The 13,525-nt window shown below is 42.5% G+C and overlaps 1 protein-coding gene and 1 non-coding gene across 2 annotated transcripts; one reads left to right on the top strand and one right to left on the bottom strand.

The window, feature by feature from the left end:
• Nucleotides 1–464: 464 nt before the first annotated feature.
• On the top strand, nt 465–546 carry trnal-uag (transfer RNA leucine (anticodon UAG)). The gene has a single exon. It is a non-coding gene; the product is annotated as a tRNA-Leu (tRNA).
• Nucleotides 547–2,379: 1,833 nt separating this feature from the next.
• On the bottom strand, nt 2,380–13,211 carry LOC110166452 (uncharacterized). Its single transcript, XM_020931693.2, has 7 exons — nt 12,952–13,211; nt 11,113–11,196; nt 8,945–9,033; nt 6,787–6,972; nt 5,351–5,488; nt 4,271–4,463; nt 2,380–2,684 (listed from the first exon to the last, which is right to left on the bottom strand). The coding sequence occupies exons 1-7, from the start codon at nt 13,193–13,195 to the stop codon at nt 2,380–2,382; spliced, it is 1,239 nt and encodes a 412-aa protein (XP_020787352.2). The 5' UTR covers nt 13,196–13,211.
• Nucleotides 13,212–13,525: the final 314 nt, after the last annotated feature.

The following is a 13,525-nucleotide window of genomic DNA, read 5'->3' as shown; positions in this document are numbered from 1 at the left end:
ATCTCAGTTGAACTTTCAGATTAGTAAAGTTGGTAAGTAACACATTTTTCAATTTAATTTACTTTTATTGCGCAATTAGATTTATTTTCTAACATATAATTAATCGTTTTTCGTTGTCATTTGACAATATTTGAGCAATATTTAACGCTCTATGTAAAAATGTAGTTTATTTATTTTTGTATTTTTTATATTTTTTGCATTAGATTTTTTTTTGTATAGCTACGCCCTCTAGCGTTCTTATGTTCACGCTTGTTCTCTATGAGTGTTTATAAGTTTATGTTCAAGTAAATATATATAAAATAAATAAAAAAATAAATAACGCTAGCTAGAGTTTAGGCGATTTTAACTGGAGAAAAAAAGTGTAATTAGTTAATCTAGTATACATTTTTAAACAAATGTTATACATTCTCGCGCAGACCCGGAAACCCTTTTTAAACGGGATGTGTGGTGCAGTGTCTTCATGAGGTAGCGTGGCCGAGTGGTCTAAGGCGCTGGATTTAGGCTCCAGTCATTTCGATGGCGTGGGTTCGAATCCCACCGCTGCCAATACTTTATTCTTCCTCAAGAGAATTTTTCAGTTTTAACATTTTATCGCAATAAAAGCGCGCAGCTATTATATTTCTTTTCTGTGGTCGTTGTTGTGGGGGTTTTACATTTTATTCAGCAAGTACTAACAACTCTCAGACATCTAGAGGTAGTGTTTTGTTTCTGTATGCAAACTTAGACCAGGACTGAACCAGGGCTAAACCAGGTCTAAACCAGGAATAAACCTGGTCTAAACCAGGACTAAACCAAGACTGAACCTTGGACTGGACTTGGACTAAACCAGGGCTAAACCAAGACTGAACCTTGGACTGGACTAGGACTAAACCAGGGCTAAACCAGGACTAAACCTTGGACTGAACCAGGGCTAAACTAGGACTTGATCCAGGACTGAACCAGGATTAAACCAGGTCTAAACCAGGAATAAACCTGGTCTAAACCAGGACTAAACCAAGACTGAACCTTGGACTGGACTAGGACTGAATCAGGACCAAGCCAGGGCTAAACTAGGACTAAATTAGGGCTGAACCAGGACTGAACCTTGGACTGAACCAGGACAGAACCAGGACTGAAGGACTAAACCAGGGCTAAACCAGGACTGAACCACTGAACCAGGACTAAACCAGGGCTGAACCAGGACCAGGACTAAACCACTAAACCAGACTGAACCAGGGCTGAACCAGGACTAAAACTGAACCAGGACTGAACAGGACTACCAGGACTAAACAGGACTGAACCTTGGACTGGACTAGGACTAAACCAGGGCTAAACCAGGACTAAACCTTGGACTGAACCAGGGCTAAACTAGGACTTGATCCAGGACTGAACCAGGATTAAACCAGGTCTAAACCAGGAATAAACCTGGTCTAAACCAGGACTAAACCAAGACTGAACCTTGGACTGGACTAGGACTGAATCAGGACCAAGCCAGGGCTAAACTAGGACTACATTAGGGCTGAACCAGGACTGAACCTTGGAACTGAACCAGGACAGAACCAGGACTGAACCTTGGACTAAACCAGGGCTAAACCAGGACTGAACCAGGGCTGAACCAGGACTAAACCAGGGCTGAACCAGGACTGAACCAGGACTAAACCAGGGCTAAACCAGACTGAACCAGGGCTGAACCAGGACTAAACCAGGGCTAAACCAGGACTGAACCAGGACTAAACAAGGACTGAACCAGGACTGAACCAGGACTAAACCAGGGCTAAACCAGGACTGAACCAGGACTGAAGCAGGGCTAAACCTTGGACTGAACCAGGGCTAAACGAGGTCTAAACCAGGTCTGAATCAGGGCTAAACCAGGTCTAAACCGGGTCTGAACCAGAACTGAACCAGGGCTAAACCAGGACTAAACCAGGACTAAACCTTGGACTGAACCAGGGCTATCACACTATAATATAACAAAGAGAAAAAAACATAAATGGTAATAATAAATTCTAAATAAGTAGCAAAAAAGACCAAGACACTGGTGTCAAATAAAGCATAATTATATAAATGTAAATGTACAAGTTAAAAATTTAAAAAATAAAATAAATAATAAAGTAATAAAAAAATCTCAATATTGTGCAGCCTTAAATTTTTTGCAAACATTATAAATTATAAAGTTGTAAAAAAAAATATAGGCGGTACAAGGTGTCATTGTTTTTGAATTATAAGAAGCCTGTTCAAATAATAAAAATAATAATAATGCATTTTATTTATTTATTTTCTCAAAGACACTGTACAAAGAATACAATTAAAATGAGAATATCTCCGTGGAAATAAGCTCGAGGTGGATCTCTGCCAGACGTGACTTTAGAAGCAGGTTAGACATTAAAAACTGGATTTAAGTCAAGGGGTTTTGTTCCTCTCCTCCATGATCCGTGCGGCCACATACTGCATCTTCTTTATGGCCCAGTGGGTGTCTTCAGTGGAGACGTCCAGATGCCACACGGCTCTCACAGAGTTCTCGAAGGACGGGTACATCAGGACCTGCACGGCCTGTCCCAGCGCGGACTGCTCCCCCTGCTGGACGTCAGACATGCGAGCGCAGAACTCGGCGGGGCTCAGACCGGGATCGAGTCTGAACCTCACGATGTTGGTCTCCACCGCGGACATGTCGACAGAGAAGAGGTCCGAGGAGCAGTCGAGCAGAGCTGAAGGGAAAGAAGAAAATAGATTGATTTAATTTCAGTTCAGCTCATAGACTTACAAATGGGAAGTGAGCATGGGCGTGTTTTCGGCTCCATTAACCTTGGTTACAATTGACTTTACAATAAAAAAAACCCTGTCTCTGTAACTGCTGCTGTGAGCCTCGTCATTTTGATCTTCGTTTTGGTTTTCGTATTAACCCGTGATCCTCTCACAGAAGTGAGCCTGGTCACCGGTAAATCTCCCTGAGTTCAGAGTGTGATTGACAGGTGGATCAGCCAATCATGGACGCACACGGTCCACTGTATCTGAATGCACGGCTCTGACGTGAGTTTCTTTCTATGGTCGTTCTTGTGGGTTTTTTACATTTTATTCAGCAAGTATTAACAACTGTCAGACATCTAGAGGTAGTGTATTGTTCTTGGACTGAACCAGGACTGAACCAGGTCTGAACCAGGGCTAAACCAAAACTAAACCAGGAGCTGAACCAGGCTCTGAACCAGGACTTAACTAGGACTAAACCAGGATTAAACCGTGGCAGAGATTGGCCTGAGGAAGTAGTGCTAACTGGTGTTGGGCAGTTACAAAGTAAGGTATTACTTTTTTTAGTAATGTAACAGTTGAACAGTTGAAATTGTTCCATAGGCTACGTTCAGACTGCAGGGCTTAACGCTCAATTCCGATTTTTTTTGTGTGAAATCCGATGTTTTTGCGAGGTCTTTCACATTTCAAATTAAATGCGACTTGTATGCGAACCCCTGTGTGAACAGTAAACGGTCCAAAAGTGTCCCACATGTGACACTGGAGACACGACGACGTCAACCGCAGCGAGCGTCTCTGTGTTTACAGAAGTTGTCCAAACATGGACGCAGCATCGAGCACCTGGAGATTTTAAAGTTCCTCTCGTACCGGAGCCAGAACATGAACAACTTACTTGTTTTAAGGAGGAGATTGAGAAGGAGAAGGACGAGGTTTTTGGTCGTGGTGTTTTGTGGGGCAGCGGCAGCGACGTCCGTTGAAAGGAACGTGTGGATGTGGAGACGGAGCCAAGAGTGGTGAGTGGTGATGTGCTTCACTTCAGTGACACGGAGTTCATTAACAATTTTCTCCTACTTCAGCGCAGAATAGTGACGTTTGTGGCTTGTTGATAACGTGTAGGTGGATGAATGCACTTTGGCCGTTCAGACTGAAGTCACATGTCAAAAGATCAGATATGTATCAGTTTCAGGAGCACATATCCAAGTGTCCTGGGTCACATTTGAAAAAATCGGATCTGTGTCATTCAGACTGTCATTAAAAGATCAGATACAGGAACATAGAAGCCAAAATTCGGATTTGGGTCACTTCAGGCTGCAGTCTGAACGCAGCCTTAGACTAATTTTCCCTGCCAAAAGATAAACAGCAGGTTGTCCTCTTCTGGTGTCAGAGGTGGATCTACTGTGTTCCAAAACAACACCAATATCGGTTAAAGGAGGACTGTGTTTTCTCCTCTGTTTGACATTAGTCTCTGTAACAGAAAGTGTCATCAGAGTGAAGGATTCGTGCTTTTTTTTCCCCACTCTCTGCAGCTCGGTCGTGTGTTGAGACAAACCTTGAGCGAATGTTTTGGCGTTCCTGTGGTCCTCCTCCAGTCTGGTCACCATCTTCAGTAAAGACAGTTTTCCGGCTGCAGCTAAAATCCCAATTTGACACATGGAGCCTCCCAGAACGTGACGACATCTCACCGCCCTGGAGATGAACTCGCTGGGGCCGGCCAGAATGGAGCCGAACGGACACCCAAGACCCTGAGGAGAAAATATATAAAGAGGTCAGATGGAGGTGAAGAAGAAGAGAAGAAAGTCAGATGGAGCAGAAGAAAAAGAGAAGAGGATCAGATGGAGCAAAAGATGAAGAGAAGAGCGTCAGATGGACCAGAGGAAGAAGAGGAGAGGGTCAAATGAAGCTGAGGATGAAGAGAAGAGGGTCAGATGGAGCAGAGGATGAAGAGAGAGGGTCAGATGGAGCAGAGGATGAAGAGGAGAGGGTCAGATGGACCAGAGGAAGAAAAGGAGAAGGTCAGATGAAGCAGAAGAAAAAGAGAAGTGTGTCATATGGACCAGAGGATGAAGAGGAGAGGGTCATATGGACCAGAGGATGAAGAGGAGAGGGTCATATGGACCAGAGGAAGAAAAGGAGAAGGTCAGATGAAGCAGAAGAAAAAGAGAAGTGTGTCATATGGATCAGAGGATGAAGAGGAGAGGGTCAGATGAAGCAGAAGATGAAGACGAGAGGGTCAGATGGAGCAGAGGATGAAGGGAAGAGGGTCAGATGGAGCAGAAGATGAAGAGGAGAGGGTCAGGTGGAGCAGAGGAAGAAGAGAAGAGGGTCAGATGGAGCAGAGGATGAAGAGGAGAGGGTCATATGGACCAGAGGATGAAGAGGAGAGGGTCATATGGACCAGAGGAAGAAAAGGAGAAGGTCAGATGAAGCAGAAGAAAAAGAGAAGTGTGTCATATGGATCAGAGGATGAAGAGGAGAGGGTCAGATGAAGCAGAAGATGAAGACGAGAGGGTCAGATGGAGCAGAGGATGAAGAGGAGAGGGTCAGATGGAGCAGAGGATGAAGGGAAGAGGGTCAGATGGAGCAGAAGATGAAGAGGAGCGGGTCAGATGAAGCAGAGGTCGTACGGTACCTTGCACAGACTCACGCTGACCGTGTGTGTGTGTTGTAGAATCGTTTTGACGGACACTCCCAGAGCCACCGCGGCGTTCATGACTCTGGCCCCGTCCATGTGAACCTTCAGGTCGTACTTATCCGCCAAACTACGCACCTGAAGAACACAGCCACAACCAGAACTTAGTCAACTGTCTGTAATTTGAACCAAACGTTGTATTAGTTGACTGATTATTGTATTTAGATGATAAAGATTTTTCTCCGCATTTGAGAGACACGTGATACAGACGTGCAGCTGTGGTTGGACTGAGGTTGGATTCAAACAGAATGTCGAAGGGACTGGATGATCAGGAAACCACTGAGCAGAGATTTAACTATAACTGGGTCATCACAATATATCTCTGTGCTTAAATTCATTGATTATGGTGCTGCAATAGCTAAACAAAATACATAAAACTACATAGACCATGATCCTTTGCTGTTTCCGTGCAGACTACAAGAAGAAATAAAAAAAAACTTAATTCCTTGGATCTTTGCATTAAGGCATTTTAAAAGAAAAAGCAGCATATTCACAACTTTGTAGCTTCCGCAACATATTGTGATAAACAGGGTTCCCATGATCATGGAAATCCTGGAAAAGTCATGGAAATTGAAAATGTCATTTTCCAGGCTTGTAAAAGTCATGGAATTTTGTAAATTCAATGAAAGTTTTGGAAAAGTCATGGAATTTTTGTATCTCTAAAATTAAGTAACGACAGCGTTCTGTTCAGTTCTCATGAGGCTGTTAGGATTATTTTCGAACGTCTGCACCTTTTGTTTAAAAGAGACGACAATAAATGCACTGACAGGATTTTAAATGTCAAAAAAAACTATAATCCCAAACCATAAGGTGAGTGGAAAGAGTTAACATTTCATATTTAGCCCTGAAAGTCTGATCAGTTCTGCACACGTAGGTGCCGTAAAGTCATGGAAAATTCACCGTAGGTCACGAAAAAGTTATGGAAAAGTTTTGAAATTTTGTCAGAAAAAAGAGTGGGAACCCAGAATAAATATGGTACCATGAGATGCATACTTGTCCAGTCAGAGCCACACTCTTTGACAAAAAGTTACAAAGAAGAGTGGATCTGGAGCTGATTCCAGAGAGCGTGATTGACAGTTGGATTAACCAATCAGAGAGAAGCATGCTCCGTTTGTGTCAAAAATAAACTGCTGCTTATGCATTTAAAAAAAAAAAAAAGGATAAAAATCGACATAAAAGGACAGAGAAACAGAGCGAAATCAAAGCACCAAACTTTTTTTTGACAGTTTTCAAGTGGAGATGTCTTCTGGATTTAAGAGACACGTGATTTGGACAGAGGTTTTTCAGGCTCTGTGGTCCAGTTCGAGTCCTGTTTGGATTTGAACAGAACCTGGACGGGACTGGCTGGTCAGGGAAGCAGTGCGTTGGTGTCGTACCTCCTTGAGGAAGCTGAGCGGCAGCACGCGGCCTCCCTGGATGTTGTGGGTGTTCTCCACACAGATGAGCCTGGACCGTGGATAGTGAGGATCGGGAAAACCGTGTCGGATTTTGGACTCGAGTTGGTCCAAGTCGAAGGTCCCGTCGGGGAGAGTGGTCACTGTGGTGGAGTGGACGTTTGCTATCTAGGGACGAGATTAAAAGCGCATTGTGTAATTGTCTGGAATTCTTCACAGTCTGGGATTAAACTTTTCTATCTCAGAGACCAAATCAGACCAAGTTACAGGTCAGATCTGTGGAGAAGTGAGTCCAAATGTCTGTTTTTCTAGGTATTTTTGAGCTATAAAACCACTTGTAATTGAATAAATTTAAGGTTGAGCTGTTTAATGACACACTGTGGAACATTCCAGGCAAAAACAAGCAGGTAATGGACCCCCAAATTTGCAACTTTAACTTACATTTAATCACAAAATAATTACATCTTTGGCGACGTTCAGACTACAGCCTGAAATGACCCAAATCAGTTTTTTTAACCCGTATGTGACCTGTATCTGATCTTTTAATGACCGATTTTTTTTCAAATGTGACCCAGGCTATGTTCAGACTGCAGGGATTAATGCTCAATTTGGATTTTTTTGGTGAAATATGATTTTTTTTGCGAGGTCGTTCACATTTCCAATTAAATATGGCTTGTGTGTGATCTCCAGTGTGAACTTTAAATGCCCCGAAAGTGTCCCGCATGAGCATTGAAGAACACGACGGCGTCACATGAAGCAAGCGCGCTCAGTGTTTACAGAGGTCATCTAAAACAATGAGCTTATCTCCCAAAATTCGGTCCAGTTCCTGGTAAAATGTTCAGGTTACACGTCCACGGCCGCTTCGTTTGTTTGAGTCTTTATCCTCCTTGTGTTTGACTCGCAGGCGCTTTATTTTTCGTTGACACTGGAGTCAGGACCGTCTGTAGCCGCGCTCGGACATTTCTTTGGCCCAGTTCCGATAAAACGTCTCCAATTTGTCCTGAATACAGCGATCCCCCCCAAACCTCGCTTTCCCTCCATTGACGAGACTCTGAGCCTGACGTGTAGGTGGGATGAATGTGACCTGACCGTTCAGACTGAAGTCACATGTCAAACTAGAAAAGCAGTCAGAGAGCGCAGACCTCCGCCAAGGACTACCCCCATTTTTTATATAAATTGCGATAAAATCAGTCTTCTGGATCAGATCCGGATCAGCCTTTGGAATATGAAAGAGGATCCCATTGTCCATCCCTGAGTCAAATTTCATGGGGTTTGGTCAATAATTAACCGAGATATTGAGAAACAAAATTTTTGGCCCCATTTACCACAATGTTAACTAAAATTTCAAAGTGATCCAGAATCCAGGATTTCTTCCGGATCAGCCCCCAAAATGAAATCACTTCTTCCTTTTCACATTTCCAACAAATCCTGAAAATTTCATCAAAATCGGTCCATAACTTTTTGAGTTATGTTGCTAACAGACAAACAAACAAACAAACAGACAAACAGACAAATGCCGGCAAAAACATAACTTCCTTGGCAGAGGGAATTAAATGTGACTTGTGTGTGATCTCCAGTGTGAACTTTAAACGCCCCAAAAGTGTCCCGCATGAGCATTGAAGAACACGACGGCGTCACATGAAGCAAATGTGCTCAGTGTTTAAGGAAGTCGCCTAAACTCTGGGCTTCTCTCCCAAAATACGGTCCAGTTGTTGGTAAAATGTTCAGGTTACACGTCCACGGCCGCTTCGTTTGTTTGAGTCTTTATCCTCCTTGTATTTGGCTCACAGACTCTTTATTTTTCGTTGACACTGGAGTCAGGACCGTCTGTAGCCGCGCTCGGACATTTCTTTGGCCCAGTTCCGATAAAACGTCTCCAATTTGTCCTGAATACAGTGATCCCCCCCAAATATTAATAAACTCTCTAACCTCGCTTTCCCTCCATTGACGAGACTCTGAGCCTGACGTGTAGGTGGGATGAATGTGACCTGACCGTTCAGACTGAAGTCACATGTCCAAAGATCAGATATGTATTGGTTTCAGGAGCACATATCCAAATGGTCTGGGTCACATTTCAAAAAGTCAGATCTGTCCTACATTTTAACGCAGTGAGGCTTCCATCCTTTGACTTTTTCCTCACCTGTGCGCTTCCTCCTTGCTGGAAAACCTGCAAATACGACTTATCTCCAACTATCATCTCGTCTCCTCTCTCTCTGCAGTGCACCATAACTGTAAAAAACACAACTGACTTATATTATATTCATTAAGATTTCTTAATTTCTTCTTTATTGAGATTTGGGGCAATACATATAAGACTAATACAAAGCCAGTTTTTACCCTGCAAATAAAGGCAATAAGAGCAAAAACATTATCAACTTATAACGAACCAACCAATGCGTTATTTATAAACCTTCAAACGCTGAAATTTTATGATTTAGTCTTTACCTTTATACTCTGAAAATCATGTTCAAAGTAAACAACAATCTCCTGTCAAAATCGTTACAGAACATGTTCAAAATCCGAAAGAGCCGATCTGAGCTCAGAGGCACGACCATGTTTATTAAAAATGAAAATCAGAACAAACATTATGAAATTTTGTAAATCTGTTAAAGAGGTGGAGCTGTGGAACAAATGTACAGAAAACCTAAAATTGTGCACCACTTTCTTTCACCTCATAAAGAAGTTTAAATGTTTAACTCTGGACAGATACGTGAAATATGATACTTCGTTTGTGCTGTAGGACTTTGTTGTTCTGTTACTGATTAGTTTGTTTCCTCCTGCTGTATTTTTGAAGATGAACTGATGTCAAGATGAAGCTCTGACAAAGGAATAAAGGGTAAAGGGCAGAATAAGCTTAAGCTTCAGCCTGCACCTTTTCGGTCTGTATATGTTAAATATGACTGATTGTGAATTAATGTCAAAATATACCTGTGACCGAAATAAATAAATAAATCAAATCAAATAAAAATACAAAAAAAATAAAGGGCTCATATTACGCTGTTTTCGGGTCTGTGTTCTAAGGTAGTTTCCTCATCACAAACAGACCTGGAGTTGTGTTTTGTTTCATTCACACACGTTTAACACAAAACCCTGAGATACTTGAACTCCTCCACTGGATGCAGTGCTGCTGCAGTGCAGCGTCGGCAGTGATGCCGTCGCTGTATCGAACCGTTGTGATGAAGAGGGAGATGAGTCGAAAAGCAAAGCTCTCGATTTACCGTCAGTCTATGTTTCTCCCCTCACCTGTGGTCATGAGCTCTGGGTAATGACTGAAAGGACTTAGAGATGAAACCATGTTAGATATGAAGAGCTGGAGGAAGTGTCCGGGGTGAAGGAAGTCTGGGAGTCCCTGCTCAGACTGCTGCCCCGCGACCCGGCCCCAGGTACGCAGAAGAAAATGGATGGATGTTTAACACATGACAACTTCTGAACTGATCTTCTGCGGGCTGTGCACTAGTTTGGATAATTTCCTGGTATTGCCTGATATCTCTACTGAACTAAAAGTTAGCTGTTAACTGAATGACATCACAAGGTGGAACAGAGCATTTTGAGCTTTTGGAGATGTAGACAGACTAATAATAAAGTGTTACTGAAACGTGTGAATGAAACATAACACAACTCCAGGTCTGTTTTTGATGAGGTAATCACATTATAACACGGCTTAAACCTCACAAGCCTCCATTTTGTGTAATATAGGACCTTTAAGTAAAGCCGTACTTAAAGGTCCATCCAGAACGCTGCAGCCCGACTAGGAAGTACGAGCACATGCGTCCGGTGCTCAGGTCTCTGCACTGCCCCCTGTGGCTCAGAGACTTTAAAGCGTCTCTGCTTGAACAAGTCTCTCCATGGGCCGAGCACCAAAGTCCATCTGTGACATGTTAGAGCCACATGAACCATCTGCACTGTGAGGAGCTCAGGAACCGGCCTCCTGCTGTAGTCCTGGTTTAGTCCTGGTTTAGACCCGGTCTCCTGCTGGTGCCCAGAGTCAGGACTAAACTTGGGGAGTCAGACTTTCAGACTCATGCAGCTAAATCCTGGAACAGTCTCCTGAACATGTGGGACAGGCCTCTGACTATGACCATGGAGAAAAGCGTTTGACAGACCCTCCACCTGAAAAGTTACACAATGCACTTTAAAGTAAAATTATTTTGAAGTAACATGACTCTTACTTGAGTACAATATTTGGCTCCTCTACCACCCCTAAATATAAACACAACTTCTTAAGAATATGAGCTTTGTAAATGTATTTTTGTGTGTATTGTGTGTATTGCAGTATTGTAGTACTGTAGTATTGTAGTATTGTGATACCTGCGATCAAGTTGCTCATAGTTCCTGAGGGCAAAAACAGAGCGTTCTCCATCCCAAACATTTCAGCCGCCAAACTTTCTAACTCTGTGGAAAGAAATATAAAAAAAAATACTAATGTTATCACAGTTTTTTTTAATTATATTATTTGTATTTATTTACAGCATACATACATTTTAAACATTTTTAAATGTAAGATTATAGGTCCAAAACATTAATAACAAGTATGTTGAAGTTGAAAAAAAGAGAGAAAAAGTAAAGGGGTGAGCTCACTTGAGAAAATAAAAGGAGATATAGAGATAGAGTAAAGAAAAATAAGGGCTGGTACAGTAGTACAGTGCTGTGTAGTAATTCCAGTTTTTAGTTTGTTTTTTTAAGGAGGTATTACACATCGATGGAGGATTAACTGCTCACACACAACACACTCAGATCACGTGTTACCTTTTACTGGAAACAACATATTAACATGCATGGGCGGATCTGAAACCTGCAGGTATGTTTCTGATGAGGGAACATTATAACATGGAAGTAAAAAAGTTACATAATGCACCTTTAAAAATATTAACAATATTCGCAATATCACGATATATTACGCAAAAAGAAGAATTTTCAGTCCTCTCCTGTGGCGCAGACTAAACTAAACTACATGGACCATAATCCTTTGCAGCCGCGTCATCGGCCAGTGGGCCCGTTGTTGACGCACCAGCGACTTTTAAGTCTGAGGTCTAAAAGCATTTTGTGTTTGCCGTGACACGAGATGAGAAAAGAGAAAAGGTGACAACAGACAGACTGTGTGCAAACACAACGCACCGTGCGGTTCACCTCGGGAAACACTACAACATGAGAAGTCACGTGATAAACCAACACGCCAAAAACTTTCAAGAATGTGTTCAGAAAGTCAAGTTGGGACATAGCAGAATATACAGCGAGTGATTTGCACCCATTTCCCACGGTGGACGGCGTTGGGTTTAAAAGGTTAAACTGGAGCTGAAATATAAAATGCCATCGCATTTAACTTTGTTTTTTAAATTTCCTACAAGGAGGATTGAGTAATAATGTGTTTAATGCAGCTTTGTGCACATTTGTTTACATTTTACAGAAACAAACTTAAAGCCACATGGCTCATTTGCATAAGCGCTGAAAAAAACAGCTCGCTCCTCATGTGCTGATACAGTTCAGTATCTGTCGGACTGAAGGACACGACTCCTCGAGGCTCCTGGCTACAGTCGCTCTGATGCTCCGACAATCCACCCAGCAGTGCAGCTTCGTAGTTTACCAAAGTTGTACTAAAACAGTTTGACAGATTTTTGAGCGCTGTGTACCACAAAAAAATTATTTGAGGTGAGTAAACACAACCAGAATTAATACATAAAGTGTAGCGGATTATAAGGCGCACTGTCGATTTTTAAGAAAATTAAAGGATTTTAAATGCACCTTACGGTGTTCCCTGCTGTTTACAGCCAAAGACCGATGTACTACAGGGACTTAAGCATCTCACCCACTGATGTGTGGACTTCAAGAGCTGTCCAGAGTTTTATTACAATTGTTTAGTTGTTACCTGAAGTTTGCACTTCAACATCAAAGGCTTTTCAAGCTGTTTAAAATGTCACTGATATGAATATGACAATAAATGTTGTACCAAATGACTGGTCGTAGCATTTTATAATGTTGATGTTGTTATTATGTATAATATCGTAATATTGTGGGCCTCCCCACCATATTGTGAGTTTTACCACGATATCGCAATAAATATCGTACCATGAGGTTCATACCGTGACGATATCGCCTCATGAGACTTCGATATCTTTACATCCCTATGAACACTATGTCGTCGGTTCTTACCGTTCACTGTGGGGTCCTCTCCGATCGAAGCGTCCCCCACCTCGGCTTCGCTCATGGCTTTGCGCATCTCGGGACCGGGTTTGGTCACAGCGTCGGTGCGGAGGTCCACTACCCGATCGGCGGTGCTCCAGTTGGGCTTTGGGGTGCTGTGGTAGTCCCCGGTCCAGGACCTCTGTCCTGAAGCTCCAGCGAGTCTGAAGAGTCCATGATGTGTGAACCTGGTCAGGAGTGTTTTCAGAGACATGTTCACGCAGACTGAACGCTTCACTGATGAGATCAAAATAAAATAATAAAAACTGCACTAACTGGTTTTCCTGAAGGTTACACTGTGGAAAACTAAAGCTGAATGTGACACTGTCTTAGCCGCCTCCCCCTTCAAACACACACCTACAAAAATATTCTGTCACTGTTTGTGCTTCTTTTGTGCTGGGAAAAGTTTTCAAATATTATTGATTCTTTTATAGGTCTTATTTGGGGTCACCCAGCCCCTCAGGAAACTTCAAAATCTTCCAAAAAATGCCCCAAATGGTGTCAGTCGTTTGTGCTTCATTGAAACATTTTGCAGCACAAACAA

The sequence above is a fragment of the Boleophthalmus pectinirostris genome, unplaced genomic scaffold, assembly GCF_026225935.1.
Source record: "Boleophthalmus pectinirostris isolate CB_2022bp ecotype Guang Dong unplaced genomic scaffold, ASM2622593v1 HiC_scaffold_14, whole genome shotgun sequence".
Taxonomy (NCBI): Eukaryota; Metazoa; Chordata; class Actinopteri; order Gobiiformes; family Gobiidae; genus Boleophthalmus; species Boleophthalmus pectinirostris.
This window is presented reverse-complemented; position numbering and strand designations above follow the sequence as displayed.